This window comes from Armigeres subalbatus, chromosome 1 (assembly GCF_024139115.2).
Source record: "Armigeres subalbatus isolate Guangzhou_Male chromosome 1, GZ_Asu_2, whole genome shotgun sequence".
Taxonomy (NCBI): domain Eukaryota; kingdom Metazoa; phylum Arthropoda; class Insecta; order Diptera; family Culicidae; genus Armigeres; species Armigeres subalbatus.
In genome coordinates, this window is record NC_085139.1 from 109737061 (window position 1) to 109751629 (window position 14569).

At 39.0% G+C, this 14569-nt stretch overlaps 3 protein-coding genes across 4 annotated transcripts; 1 reads left to right on the forward strand and 2 right to left on the reverse strand.

Moving 5' to 3' along the window:
* Nucleotides 1-951: 951 nt before the first annotated feature.
* Nucleotides 952-7545, reverse strand: LOC134205295 (uncharacterized). 2 transcript variants are annotated; one of them, XM_062680437.1, is made up of 2 exons: nucleotides 7504-7545; nucleotides 952-2931 (listed from the first exon to the last, which is right to left on the reverse strand). In XM_062680437.1, the coding sequence occupies exon 2, from the start codon at nucleotides 2922-2924 to the stop codon at nucleotides 1590-1592; it is 1335 nt and encodes a 444-aa protein (XP_062536421.1). In that variant the 5' UTR covers nucleotides 2925-2931; nucleotides 7504-7545; the 3' UTR covers nucleotides 952-1589. The 2 variants fall into 2 exon arrangements, with proteins under 2 accessions (XP_062536421.1, XP_062536430.1); XM_062680446.1 differs by lacking the exon at nucleotides 7504-7545 and adding an exon at nucleotides 3730-3765.
* A 2423-nt stretch (nucleotides 7546-9968) lies between these two features.
* LOC134205309 (uncharacterized) lies at nucleotides 9969-11367 on the forward strand. The gene is made up of 3 exons (XM_062680458.1): nucleotides 9969-10212; nucleotides 10416-10930; nucleotides 10987-11367. The coding sequence occupies exons 1-3, from the start codon at nucleotides 10090-10092 to the stop codon at nucleotides 11114-11116; spliced, it is 768 nt and encodes a 255-aa protein (XP_062536442.1). The 5' UTR covers nucleotides 9969-10089; the 3' UTR covers nucleotides 11117-11367.
* Nucleotides 11250-12234, reverse strand: LOC134205315 (ATP synthase subunit C lysine N-methyltransferase). The gene is made up of 3 exons (XM_062680471.1): nucleotides 12109-12234; nucleotides 11677-12047; nucleotides 11250-11531 (listed from the first exon to the last, which is right to left on the reverse strand). Exons 1-3 carry the CDS (start codon nucleotides 12215-12217, stop codon nucleotides 11379-11381), a joined length of 633 nt encoding a protein of 210 aa, XP_062536455.1. The 5' UTR covers nucleotides 12218-12234; the 3' UTR covers nucleotides 11250-11378.
* Nucleotides 12235-14569: the final 2335 nt, after the last annotated feature.

Below are 14569 nucleotides of genomic sequence, written 5' to 3' on the forward strand. Positions count from 1 at the left end.
ACACTATGGGTCTCCGGGCCTTCTATAAAAAGTTTGTTTTTGAAGCGATCATATAGCCTTTACGTATACTTAGTATACGAGAAAGGCAAAAATCCTGAATCAAATTCCGAAGGTTTTCTTTTGAATGGATTTCCGAATGTATTCTTAAAACAGTGTCCGTAGGAATTCATGTAGAAATTCTTGAAAGATTTTCCATGGGTGTTTCTAAGGAATTCCTAAATTAATTTTCAAAGGAGTTTAAAAAAAAGTTTTTGAATGAATTTCTAAAGTCCCATATCAATAAAAAGGAATATAGGAGTTTACGAAGAAGGAACTTTCTGAGAAGTATCTTAAGTAATTTCTGAATAAATTTCTTGATTTATATCCGAATTACTTTCCAATGAACTTATGTGCTGTGATGCGGCAATGACATAGTGGAGGATGCAATGTAAACTTTTGCTGTGGAGATACAGAATATAGCTATTGGGATGTTCACCCCAACAGTCTGAATGTAGCTAGCAATTGTACAAAAAAAAACTAAAATTCATAAAAAGCAGCATATGCCTTGCGGTGTAACATTTTTTTAACTTACTTGATCAGTACAGATGCTGATGAAGAATGTTTGTAGCCGCCAGACATTCTAAATACTCACGCTCCTCTAATGTGAACGTGTACTATACACATGTGGAAGTGTTGGCTTGACAAATGGATTGCGAGTGATTTGACTATGCGTCCAATTTAGGAATCTCGAGCTCATTCAGTAGCCGCTAGGTTGCGAAGGCCGACGGAGGTCCTTCGTAGCTTAGTTGGTTAAAGCACCAGTCTAGCGTACTGAGGGTCGTGGGTTCGAGTCCCATCGAAGGGAAAGTGGTTACCTCCAATATATTTTTCAAATCAATAGTTACGTTGTCATGAACGTGATAAAGTTTTTAAAAAATAATTCTAAGTTCGATTCACATTCACTATTTATTCGAGTTCGTTATACACTTGATGTTTTACAAATTTTAATTGTCTACACTTGGACGTGTTGTCCCTATCGAATGCCGCACTAAACTGATCGCCCTGACTGAAGCTACCTAGTTACCTGGCTATGGCCGCCTAACTGGAAACTGCTGCTTCAGCGGAATTCCTGGTTCGTCAATTGGGTCCCGGCTGATGCAACCTCGATGGCCGGATGTTTACTGCAACGTCAGCGTACCTGTGGCTAACCTTTGGTTGGTAACCAAATAGCTGACGTCTCCACGTGCCGGATGCAACGGTGACTTTCTGCTAGCGCGTACTTTGCTGACGTCTGTGCATACGCGATAGAGGCTGTTAGGATGCGTACATAACGTCCCGCTTATTAGATTGAACCGTCTCGGTTCAACCCTAGATGCGAAGTATCTGCAACTTTGACTGCTGGAATGCGTATCGTCAGTTTCAGCTTAAGTTTACGAACTTCTCTTATGAGAAAAGTGAAGAAAACTATGACGAGGCATGTGATCAAAACTATGGCTCCAATGTTGAATGCTCTAGTCCTTTCGGTAACGGTTTCTAGATGTTCTAGCTTACGACGATTATGTACGTGTAGTTGTTCCAAATTATCGATGGGTTCTGCTAGTATTTCTGATTCATTGACGTTCACTAAATGGGAGTATAGCAGGTTTAGTTTCCCCTTTGAAAGATTTGCTGTTGAAGTGCTTTCCGTTGAGAGTTACGAGGCAATCCTTGAATGATACGAGAAATGTTCCTGTCAGATTTCTCGGGCCAAAACCACAACTGTTCTGTATGAGGGTGGGTTTAACGGAGTTTTTTATCAGTACTCCAAGATTTTCAACTGTTTTGAATTCCGAAATTGTTGGTGACTTTGTAAAGGTACATGTACCTGCGTTTCCTCGTAATATTGGATGAAGACATTTGTCGTTGGAGACGTTAAAGAGGTTTTGTAAATCACAAATACTGCGTTTCTCGATGTTCGTACATGGATGCATTACCAGATACGACTCGTTGTTGCCAATAATAGCACTTGTAGCGTTTATCGCTATAACTTTGTTATGTATAGGAATAGTTTCCAGCTGAAGTTGTACATAATCTCCTCGTCTAAGCTTAGGAATTTTAATAAGGACTATTATGTCTGAGTTGTTATGAAAAGCTACCGGTTCCAAAAACTCGTAAGTTTGATCAAAGCTTTCAATCGTTATGCCTTGTGATTCCAGTAGTTGCGTTGCAAATTCCAGTTCTGAAGGTTGTAAGAACGTTTTCGATATTATACCCAGTTTCGACAATTGTATGGATTCGAAGATTGTTGCAAGCTGGTGTTGGATCATGTCGATGTTGAAGATGATGCTGTGTATATGTAGAATGTGTTTCCAGTCAATTGGCCGGTCTAAACTCAACCTAGCTTGTTTTACGATACTATCTATTTCTCTAGACTGCCTGTAAGCCTGTTTTGTTAAATTGTTAATTCTGTTTTCAAAAAGCTCATTTATCCTGACCTGTTCATTGTTCTCTGTAACTAAAGCATTATTAGAGTGTTTTAAGGATTCTAATTGATTTTCAATTTTAAGCAAATCTTCGTTATCAAGGTTTCCAGTAATCATTTTTATAGTAGATCCAAGAAAGTTGAGAGATCGTTTTGTTCTTCTTCGTTTTACAGTAAGATTTTCAAGTATAAAGTTGGCTTGACTATGCTTTTGTTTCAAAATGTTGACTATTTCTTCAATATTTGGATTTTCTTCTAGATTTTTAATAATAGATTCGTATTGTTTTAAAATAATTCTGTATGAGTATAAATTGAACTTGTGAAATAATGTGTGGAAACCTTCTTTCAAGAAAACGGAATTAGTTCTGAAGGCAACTATGCCTGGATTTTGGTTTAGGTCGAGGATTTCCATATATGAGGAACTGGTGAGGTCACACAATAAAATTACAGTGTAACAATAGGTGATTATCATTTTGGGTGTCATCTTTAAGCTGTAAAGAAATATTGAAACAAAAAGAAAATAATGGGGCTATTAGTTTTCGTTAAAGTTAAGTTTTTCGTTTTAGTTTAGTTTTATGGATCTTTCTTCCGCTCTCGTCGATTATATTAGTTTCTCTGTTTTCTGTTACTTTGAGTTTCTGGTATCTCGGTTGATGTTTCAAATTGTTACGTTTCCTTTCGAAAACAGTGTCATTTAAAGAAAAATTCTCAGGTTCTTCTCTGTTTCTGTTGAGTTTTTCTAAATCTTTAAGCTTCTTTTGCGCATGTTGTTCAGAAAAGATCCTGTAAAATTCCTCTTTTTGTCTAATTCTTTCATCTAGATCCTCGGGTACAGGGTCTTCATTTTTAAAGCCAAAAAACAACTCTTTTGGGGTTAATTTCGTTTGGGAATGTATAGAGTCGTTGTAAATAGAGACTGCCAGATTTATTTTAGCCGTTTCTGACAAGTCTTTGGTTGAATCTCTAATACTCAAAATATTGTGCAATTCTCTTATTGTTCTGTGAACAATTTCAACTGTTCCGTTGGAGGAGGACTGCCCAACACTTGTATAATGATATTCGACATCGTTTTCTTCGAGGAAATCTCTGATTGTTGTGGAAGTAAATGAAGCTTCCTGATCCATGACGAGAAGGGAAGGTTTTCCAACATTTGAAAAGAAGTGAGTTATAGCTTTTAGAATGTGTATAGCATTACGTGTCTTCAAAGGAATAGCCATTGTTAATCGTGAAAACTTATCGCATAGTGTTAGATAGTTCTTGTTGTTAATAATGAAAATATCCATATGTACAATTTGCAACGGCTTTGTAGGTGTTGCTGTTAGTTTAAATTGTTGTTTGTATGGTCTTCTTTCGTACTTAGCTGCTTGGCATAACCTGCAAATGTTAATAAATTTAGTAATTTTGGATTTCATGTTCAGGAAAAAGTATTTTCGGGATATGTGGGTTTTGTTTCTGTAATTCCTCTGTGATTTGCGTTGTGTTGCCTTTGAATAATTAAGTCTTGCTCAAGTTCATCGGTGACGTCCTCTAGCAGTTGTTGAGTCCAAAATATTTTGAATGATTTCGCTCTGGAAAAATAATTCTTGTATATAGTTTGCAATTACACAGTATCCTCTCACTACAATAAATGCCGGTAGTGCACTTATTAGTGGCGTATTCTTTTAAAATATTGATCAATGATGCAGGACCGAAATTTGTCTTTTTAATAATGATCTTGGTTATCTTCATTTGCTTCTTCCAGAACGATTTGATTTCTAAAGTCGTTTAGAGGTCTCAATGTTGATGGTATAAAATCGTTGTCGTCAGTATCTGCAGAGTGTTGTGTAATGTCGTCGCTGGAAGATGAATTCACGTTTACTTCTATTTTCTCCTCTGGTCCAGGTTCAATTCGAGAAAGTGCGTCTGCATTTGTGTTCAATGTTCCTTTCTTGTACTTAATTTCAAATTCAAGTTCTTCTAGAGCAAGTTTCCAATGTAATAATCTTCGGTTCAAATCATTTTTTGTCGGAGCCACACAAGTGGTTTGTGGTCCGTGCGTATTTCGAAGTGAGTGCCATAAATGTAGGGTCTAAAATGTTTTGTTGCCCAGACGATAGCCAACAGTTCTTTTTCAGTAGCAGAATAATTACATTCTGCTTCATTCAAAGTTCTTGACGCGTACGCAATTGGGTGTTCTTTCCGTCTTCGAATTTTTGAGACAAAACGGCTCCGAGCGCGAAGTCGCTTGCGTCAGTTTCAAGGATAAATTTTCTATTGAAATCAGGGTATTTTAAAATGGGATCAGTTGTCAATAATCGTTTACAATCATTAAAACAACTGGTAAATTCTTCGTTGTGAATAATTTTCGCATCTTTCTTCAAACATTTGGTCAAAGGCTTCGTTAGCTTTGCGAAATCGCGAATGAATTTCCTGTAATATCCCAGTAAACCTAGGAAACCTTTGATTTGGGTAGTTGTCTTTGGAATCGGCCAACTAAGAATTTTTCAATTTTATTAGGATTGGGTCTAATGCCATCTTGAGTTATGATATGGCCTAAAAATTCACATTCCTTCTGAAGGAATTCACACTTGTCAAGTTGGATTTTTAAATTGGCTTGAGCAAGTCGTTGAAGAACTTTGTTTAAATTGTCAAGATGTTGCTGAAGTGAACTACCAAAAATTATTATGTCATCTAGGTAAACTAGGCAACATTTTCCAATCAAATTTCCAAGAATATGATTCATTACGCGCTGGAAAGTTGCTGGCGCGTTTTTCAATCCAAAAGGCATGCGAATAAATTCGAAATGCCCTTGGTCCGTGCTGAAAGCGGTTTTGGCCTGTCCTTTGGATGGACTTCAATCTGGTGAAATCCAGATTTTAGGTCCAACGTAGTGAAATATGTACTACGGCCAAGCCTATCAAGAATTTCTTCAATTCGTGGGATAGGGAATTTATCATCCACGGTTTTTTCATTTAGTTTGCGGTAATCTATGACAATGCGCCATTTCTTTTTACCGCTCGCATCAATCTTTTTTGGAACGATCCAAATTGGGGATGTCCAAGGCGAAATAGAATTCTGTATAATACCGTCTTCCAACATTTCATCTATCTGCTTTTCAACTTCAGCTTTGTGGACTTGAGGATATCTGTAAGTTTTTGTGTGGACTGGAATATCGTCCACAATGATCCTATGCTGAATTGTAGACGTGCAAGATAGTTTTTCAGAGTCCTTGTGAAGAATCGTAGAATATTTTGCAAGAGTTTTTAATAGTGCGGGTTTTTCTTCTGAATTTAGATGTTGACTCCTAATCATTTCTTCCAAATCAGGGTATGATGTATTAGACGAACGATGAAGATGATTTAAGTTCATATTGTTAATTTCTGCTACCTGTATAGTTTTAGCTGGATGTGTCCAATAAAATGTAACCGCTTTACCAAAATTCCTAATCGGGGCGTTAACAAAGCCTTTTTCTGCGTGGTATAAACCTGATTGTATCACAGCATTATCAATTTTTATATCGTTAGGGAGGTAAACGTTGCCATTATCTTGAGAGACAGGGAGTTTAATTATTCTAGTTGAATTCTCGGTCAGCGTGATCTGCGGTGGGCCTAATTTTCTTATTTGCATATTCACTGTTTTTTGTGGAAAAATTAATTGATCATTGCTCACGTCGATGAGTGCTTCGAAATCAGAAAGTGTTTCGTAACCGAGGATTCCGTCAAAGAATGTATGGAAATTTAAAAGATAGAAGGTGACTTTTTGTTTCAAGCCAAATAGTGTTGTAATAAACTTTTTATCGGTGGAGTTTTGCCCTGAAGTGTTTGAAATTCGAATTGGTTTACATTTTTCCTGTTTTAATTTTGGAATCAGACGCGGTGAGATGAAATTCTTATTCGAACCACTATCTACAAGTAATTTTACGTCTTTGCCGAAGAGTTTAATTATTACGTAGGGTAAACCATTGATTGCATTTAAGTCAGCGTGTTGGAGTGAAGGGGAATTTGAAAATTTACACTAGAATCTTCAGCTTCTAACTCTTCTTCGGTGTCAGTGTTGTTAGTTTCCTCGTTATTATCCTGTTCAGCATCGTGATTGAATATTCTGTTAGAACGTAGCGAAGGATCAACTTCCATGGGAATAAATTTCTGCCTATCAGATGCACTTTTCTGTCGCGTTATGAGGATTGTGCTTCTGGATGTTTGTTAAATGACTTGTTGAAGGGTTTGGAGTTCCTATTGGAATGGGATTGTTGATCAAATACAGATTGTGTTTGTGTCTTAGTTTTTTCCGCGTTTTGGAACCTACACAAGAATGCATAGGCATCCTCTAAATCACTTGGCTGGGCGGTCTGAGCATAACCAAAGTATGGTTTACTAAGCCCGTTAATGAATGCTGCCAGACATTCTTGTTCTAAAAAGTGGTTTATTGCTTCCCAATGTGCCATGTATGTTTCGTTTTGTTTAGCTAAAGATTTCATGTTCACCATGATTTCTTTTGTGCGTTTGTAGTAAATATGCAAAGATTCGGTCATTTTCAATGACCAGAGCTGTCTGGTAAGTCGCAATGTTATTGCGGTCACCATATGCGCTTTGTAGAATTTCCGCTATCTCGTCAAAAGTAGTTGGGTTTCCATTTACGCATATCATATCTCGAGCTTTGCCCTCGACTTTGTTTATAACTGCCTGTTCGTAAACGGAAAATAAGTCCGCTGCTACGTGTGGTCGGCATAAATTAAGAGCTCTCCTGGCTGTGTCTAGCCAGTGACTCAATTGTTTTTTATTCCCGTCGAATGATGGGATCATCCGAATGGGGTCGGGAATTCTGAAGAAATCACTACGGCGTTCCTCCACAGCGGGGGCTTGCCTTTGTTGTTGTTGCAATTGTTGTTGCTGTTGTTGAAGGTTGATGTTCTCCGATTGAGAGCACCAATTCTTTGCTCCAAACTTTGAATTTGATCAAAGAGGGCTTGAAAGTTAATGTTTTCCATATTTTCAGAGAATTTCAAAGCTCTTACTTTCGGAAAAGGATTAAATTTGGGCATAGAATTACACCAAAAAATATATAGAAAAGGAGGATTTACTCACGGTTCTTCGTCCTTGAAGGATTTAAATCCACCGCTTTAGTGCAGGATCCTAAACGGTTGACACGAATCGCCTTCGTGTCGAGGGATGGCGTGTGTTGATTCTCGATGAATCTTCCTAGCCGGTCAGCCGCCGTTACGTGTTGAACTCTAGTTGGTTGTAAGTCACTGTTTTTCACAAAAGTTCCACGTGTTGGGTTTTTCTGTTTTCACAGCACACTTTAACTTCACTAGTTAGGGTTTCTTCACTAAACCGTAGGACGAGCCGTACGACTGCGCCAGTTAGGTTGTCATGAACGTGATAAAGTTTTTAAAAATAATTCTAAGTTCGATTCACATTCACTATTTATTCGAGTTCGTTATACACTTGATGTTTTACAAATTTTAATTGTCTACACTTGGACGTGTTGTCCCTATCGAATGCCGCACTAAACTGATCGCCCTGACTGAAGCTACCTAGTTACCTGGCTATGGCCGCCTAACTGGAAACTGCTGCTTCAGCGGAATTCCTGGTTCGTCAATTGGGTCCCGGCTGATGCAACCTCGATGGCCGGATGTTTACTGCAACGTAGGGGGACCTGTGGCTAACCTTTGGTTGGTAACCAAATAGCTGACGTCTCCACGTGCCGGATGCAACGGTGACTTTCTGCTAGCGCGTACTTTGCTGACGTCTGTGCATACGCGATAGAGGCTGTTAGGATGCGTACATAACTCAATATCTTCCACATAATGTACATATTTACATATGAGTTTTCACAACATTGTAAAAAAGAATATATAAATAAATTATTTGCAGCTTGAAGCGTAACCAAAACGAAAGGAGCGAAAACAAAGCGAGAATCACCATTTTTCTGTTGGGGTTGCCTATCCGATTCTGTTTTTTTGCACTTGTATATAAGTTTGATAAATTTGTTATCATGGCTTGTTATGATTTGGAACAGTTTTTGCCTTTCTTTTATAGTTGTTCGTTATCTATTGACAGCGATTTCTGCAAACCCTGCTAGGGCTTCATTGCTCCACCTTCTCCCCTTCATCAGAACGAATAAACCATCAGCCCAACACGTCACGGGCCATATTAACTGTCAAAGGTTGAGTCAAGTGCCCTCCGTACAAACAAGATCAAAAATGTCGAGTTACCATTTTCCATCAGAGGTAAACACGGTTTTTAATAGAAAGATCACCTTCTAATATCAATTTCTTTCTTTCCAACTGAACAAGACCAGCGCAGATATTTATTTTTGTAACCGTCATGTATTTGCAACTTACATAATGAGAATAGGGTAAAACTTCCTATCGTTGTGGTATGTCCTAATGTTGCGGTAGTGTTTAAATAGTCCATCCTGGATATAATAACATCTAAAACAATTGTGGATCCGCTAAAACTCTTCGAAACAACAACTAGAACGAACACTTTTTGTTTGATAAAATTCCGTTCTTAATGATGGAAAGTCAACATTTTTCATTTAAAAAAATCTTCCTTTAAGCCTATTATTGCGGTAGTACTAAAAGTCTTATTGTTGTGGTATCGCTCTCCATAAGAAATACAAGCAATACCGCAACAACAGGAATGACCTTCAAAAAATATCGCAACGGTAGGCAACTACGTCCTATTATTGCGGTAGTTTTGTTTTTATTGTGATAAAAACAAAACAACATAAGTTTAGCACAATTGTAATTGTAAAATTTATAAAACTAGAGTTAACGAGCATCCTATTCGACTACACCCAATATTTTTTTACACGGTTGGTATTCTTTAATTTCCCGTAATGTAAAAAAGGACAAACAGATTATTTTAAAGATTTTTAGAAATCAATTTTGATTTGACGCGGCGCTTAACCCCTCCATAATAGGCCGTTTTACCCTAATTGAGTAATCCCAGATAGTTGTTCAGTTGATTCATTTTCCATTATCGCTGAGTTCTGTTAGTCACGGAGTTGCAATTATAGATATACCACAGATAACAGATATTGAGGCTGGCATCCGATACGTGTGTAAACATTCGCAACCGTTAATTCAAATGTATTTTAAATTGGGACCGCGTTTGGCAATCGATTGGAGATGGCGCAAGGATCATTGCTATTGAAAACGCAGCCCGAATTCGGCTGTCAAATTCATTGGCTGCGTTCGACGGTTGTTAATCAGCTGCATCCTTAAGTACTGCCGCAATTAGTTGAGTAGATGGCAGTAGTGGGCCAACGTATATCAATTCAAAAGTTTACACAGGATTTTCGATAAAATTTGTTCTAGCCTAAATATCTGTTATCTGTGGATATACCTAGTCAATGTAAGCTAGTAGGGTAAAGCACACTACGTGAACATGAACTGGAATAATTCGAAAATCCGAACGCAGCCAATTTCAACAATCGTGCTCTGTTATGCATAAGCGACTAGTCCCTTTGTAAATGTCGGTAGGCACCATCGTTGGACTCGACTCGTTTCATTCATCTGCCTGTATGCAGTGTGCCGGTATGCGTGGAACTTGTTTTGTTTGGGTTTTCGGCATCACCAGTCAGTGCCAGTCAGTGTACTGATGCGCTTCCAAGGGATGAGATTTTTTTTTTGTTCGTCATTGGTTTGAAGGTGAATTAAAATGAAACCATTCATCGTAATACGCAAGCTGGAAGGTCAAGACAATCTGCAGTGCCAGAATGTCGTAAAGGATTTCATTATGGCCGGAGCCTGGGATGCATTCGTGTCGTGCTTGTTCCGAGAGGTATGTCGGTGAATAAACGACTTAGTGACGTACCAACGTTAATTGATGCTTTTGCGGAGAAGAGGATTCATTCATGCGTCGGAATGTGATATTGATTTTCCTGTCTATGAATACGATTACCTACTTACCGCTTGATTTGAAGTGATGATAATGTAGTGCGCGGAATATTCATTGATGATTTTGATTTCGATAATCTTTTCTAGATAACTCTTCAATTAGTAGTAATAGTATGGGCCATTCTGTTTATATTCTGCGGCATTCCACTGCTGATGTGCTGTGTAGCAATACCGGTGGTGGTTGGTCTGATACTGTTTACGACTTACGGCAGCTATTTCAACAAAGCGAATGAACTGGCCATTCGAGGGGGCAGCAAAATGTGTTGGGTGGCGGAAATTTATGAACCACTTGTGCATAATGGTTTGACCAGAGGCTTCGGAATAGACCAATTTTATAACGACATTCCGAGGGTTGACCAGAAGGAGCTCAATAAAATGAGACGAAAAGTTGTCGGAACCATCAGCTGCAGAAGTCATCTTATAATGGAGAATTCCGGTTGGATTTATAGATTGGCAGTTTGTCCAAAGTATCCGTTCCGAGAGATTGCAGAACATTTGATAATAAGGGTGCTGGAAAATGCATACGATAATCAACTGTTTACAATAGAAACAGCGACATCCGAGTGCGATGAGAGCATCCGAGAAGTTTACTTGAAACTGGGGTATGTTCAAACACTTTCCTACTTGTAACACTTTGACTCAAATTTGACCTTTTCAGATTTACTCTGAGGTTAGTCTACCATAAACAAATTATTGGAAACACATTGAAAATCATGAAGTCCCAACTGGGAATCGATCCTTTCGAATGGAATCAAAACAGAGAGCAAATCAAAGTGGAATTGCAGTAGCCATTCACCGTATTATTTCGAATATAGATATTTTTGTTAGAACTTACTATAGCATTAATGTAAATTCATCATAGTTTAAGGTGTGTAGTTGAACATTTGTTCAATTCATTCATCGCACGTATATGTTAAACCCTTTCTCTTTTTGTTAAACAACTAAATTGTATTTATAGTTTAGGAAACATAATTAGCGTTAACATAATTATTATAAAAGTTCCCTAACAGCTCAATACATAAAATGCAAATCAAGACTAGATATAAATATTCATTTTTGTTTCACGTTCTGATAAACCCACACTGAATCAATTCCGTCGTCTATCGTTTTTGTTGGTTGAAGCATAGGAAATGGAAACCGACACGCAATGATAGTTGAGTCAGGTTTAGCTTCATCTTGGATCTTCTTTTCTAAATCAGCCATCTGAAAACATGAACAACAGTTTAAATTATTTTAAACAGCCACATTTTGTATCGCGAAATTCATTAAAATCAGTGCAATTTGAGTTTGTTGAAACCCAATGAGTATTTGTCCAGAAAAGTTATAATTCTCCTTGCTTTATACCTACCATTTGTTCCACTCCGAAGATAACAATGTTATTGTATTTAGAAATATCGTATTTCCACAAATCCTTCCGGTAGAACTTCGTCTGTCCAAAAACGCCCCCTTTTAGTGCAGCCAATCGCGAGTAGTAAACCAACCAAGGATTCAGCTCCACCCCATGCGACTCCAGCTGGAGACGTTTGGCAGAAGCAATCACAATACGGCCATCGCCGGAACCGATGTCCAAAAGTTTGTCGGCCGTACCTGCTCTCCGAACCGACGCCAGCACATTGTCGATTTGCTTGGACGTAGCCGGCACAAACGGTAAACAATGTTTACGCAACGCCGGTGCTACGAAGGGGTAGCACACGATTGAAAGTCCGACCGCTATGCCACCTAAAATGGTAATTAAATGTTTCGCAATAAATCAACAAAATAAGGAACGTTTGTCACTTGCCTGTCACTCCGATGAGAATTTTTCCCGAAAGGGATTTTTTCGAGGAAGATTTTGCGGCATTCTCCTGTGCGGTAAAGGCAGATAATGAGTTTAGTTCATTTGTTGACATGTTTCTCGTATATAGGAACGAATAGGACAACACTGCAAAGTGAGCATAAATACACACGTCAAATGTCAAAAACAAATCATCGTTGTCTTTGTTTTCTAGCAACCCTGGCGTTTGGCTGGTTTGGCTGCGTCCATAACGTGCATGCACGGAACGGAATATTTACTTTTTATTTAAAATTTTGAAATGACAACATTTGTGATCGCTGATCATTATTTAAAAATATTCATATAGGGGAAATGACGGCTTTGGCAGGTTTTGTTTTATTATTGTCAGGCGGGGTTTTCAATAACTAATTGTACTCAAATTTGGCCTAAACATTCTCTGCATATCAAAGAATATTGGGACCAAATTTCACTAAATTTGGTCAACAAAAACCCACCTGACAATAATAGAACAAATCCTGCCAAAGCAGTCATTTCCCCTACTAGTTGAACGTACTCAATCTTGCTCGGGTTGTATTATTTTGCATTCTAACTGTCAATTGCTGAGTTCATTGTAGCACCGCACTCTAGATCATTTTTTGTGCGATTGAATTGCGTTTTCTCCGAACTCCCAAGTATTTTGACAATTTTTCATTTTTTTCCGTCAAAATACCACACTTTTAGTACTTTTAGTACATATAAACACAACTGATCCCAATACGAATCGATTAGTGAGGATATTTTGCAAATCGGTCTATCCGTTCGTAAGTTATATTGCCTCAAAGGAAATGTAAACTCATTTTTATATAGATAGAAGATAGCAACCTATGGCAACCCCATTCGGCGGCTTATTAAATTTAACAGCACAGACACGCACCCTGTGTAAAAGCTTATGGGCGCACTGCTGCGCAATCTTTGCTTGCGCGTTATCACCGCAAAGTGCTGAGCGTTTTAGACCATTTCACCGAACATAACTACCATCGTGCCAAATGAGATCGGGTACAGCAGTGCGTGGATGAAAACATCAACTACGAGGGTCGCCCCAAGGCATTGACCGGAAACTACAATCAAGCGCGGAATCAACATTCAGCGAAGATTCACTAGAATCGACAACATCTTCAACATTGAACTTTAACACATAAGTTAGCCATTTTTCGAACACCTTGCAATGATTTTCAAGTAGTGCATCCAGCTTAGCTACTTCCACTCCATCGCGCCTGTTTCTCAAATAGTCCGAGTGCTTGCAAGTCCTTCTCAAGCATGGTCCAAGTTTCATGTCCGTAGAGGACTACCGGTTGCATGATCATGCACATTTGATGCGGCTGTTTATGTTTTTTGACCGCAGTTTCTTCTAAAGCCCGTAATATGCTCGACATCTACAGATGTTTCGCCTTCGTATTTCACGACTTGCATTATTATCAGACAAATTGATCGACCACCTCAAAGGTATCCCCGTTTATCGTAACACTGCTTCCCAGGCGACTGTCGCGCTTGGTTCCACTCACAAGCATGTGCTTCGTCTTCGATGCATTCACCTCTAGTCCAACCTTCGTTGCCTTACGTGTCAGGCGGGAGTACAGTTTTGCCACCTTTGCAAATGTTCGGCCGACAATGTCCAATGTGCATGTCATCCGCGAAACAAATAAATTGACTAGAGTGCTGCTTCCTCCTTTCGATCACCACAAGTTCGTTCTTAAGACCATCACAGCTGTTCTATCTCCTCGCACTACGGTTTTTCCAAGCGGTGTTTCTTCACTTGCAATCTCCGCTTCCGTATAGCGTTCCATGTACTACTGGGTCCCTTGCTGCATCGCACGCTGCGTCCTTCTACTCCAGAATCTGTTTGCACACTTCGTCGAACCAATCGGGACTTCGTCTACTTCGTCCCACATACCCGAAGTTGCTCTCCACTGCGTCGTTAATGGCTCCTATGGCTACGATGCCCATGTAGCGCTTCTTCAAGCTGCGTTATCGCCGCGTCCACGGAAGGTACTCAGCATCAAATGTAGTCGTGCACACTTAATGGATCGTACACACGGTCAAGCAGTTTGACCAACATTGACTCTACCTCTCGTTCATTCAAACATCCATGAAGTTTTACCGACAGCGGAACGAATAATCAATTTATTCGACCAACAATATCACACACGAACGACCAAAGCACCAACTTGAGCACCAACCATAAAAAAAAATATGGGGGTTTGTGCAACTTCACTACAAATTCTCAAACATGTTCGGCGAACCTTGGCTCCACCCCCCACAACTCAAACCAAAATCAAACCGTTTTATTTTTTCCCAACCGAGCCGTCAACTGTCAAATGGTTGTTCGAACAACTTCACACACGTTCAAACAAAGCAGCAACCGAAGCGTTTTCTTGGGGGCGGAGTCAATGTTCGTCAAACTGCTATGACTGGTGTGTACGTTACATAA

Coding starts and splice junctions, on each gene's coding strand:
- LOC134205295 (XM_062680437.1), bottom strand. CDS start 2,924: ATGACACCCAAAATGATAATCACCTATTGTTACACTGTAATTTTATTG.
- LOC134205315 (XM_062680471.1), bottom strand. CDS start 12,217: ATGTCAACAAATGAACTAAACTCATTATCTGCCTTTACCGCACAGGAG. Junction 12,048..12,108: donor AATTCTCATCGGAGTGACAG/GCAAGTGACAAA, acceptor TTACCATTTTAG/GTGGCATAGCGGTCGGACTT. Junction 11,532..11,676: donor TCTTCGGAGTGGAACAAATG/GTAGGTATAAAG, acceptor TCATGTTTTCAG/ATGGCTGATTTAGAAAAGAA.
- LOC134205309 (XM_062680458.1), top strand. CDS start 10,090: ATGAAACCATTCATCGTAATACGCAAGCTGGAAGGTCAAGACAATCTG. Junction 10,213..10,415: donor TGTCGTGCTTGTTCCGAGAG/GTATGTCGGTGA, acceptor AATCTTTTCTAG/ATAACTCTTCAATTAGTAGT. Junction 10,931..10,986: donor GAAGTTTACTTGAAACTGGG/GTATGTTCAAAC, acceptor TGACCTTTTCAG/ATTTACTCTGAGGTTAGTCT.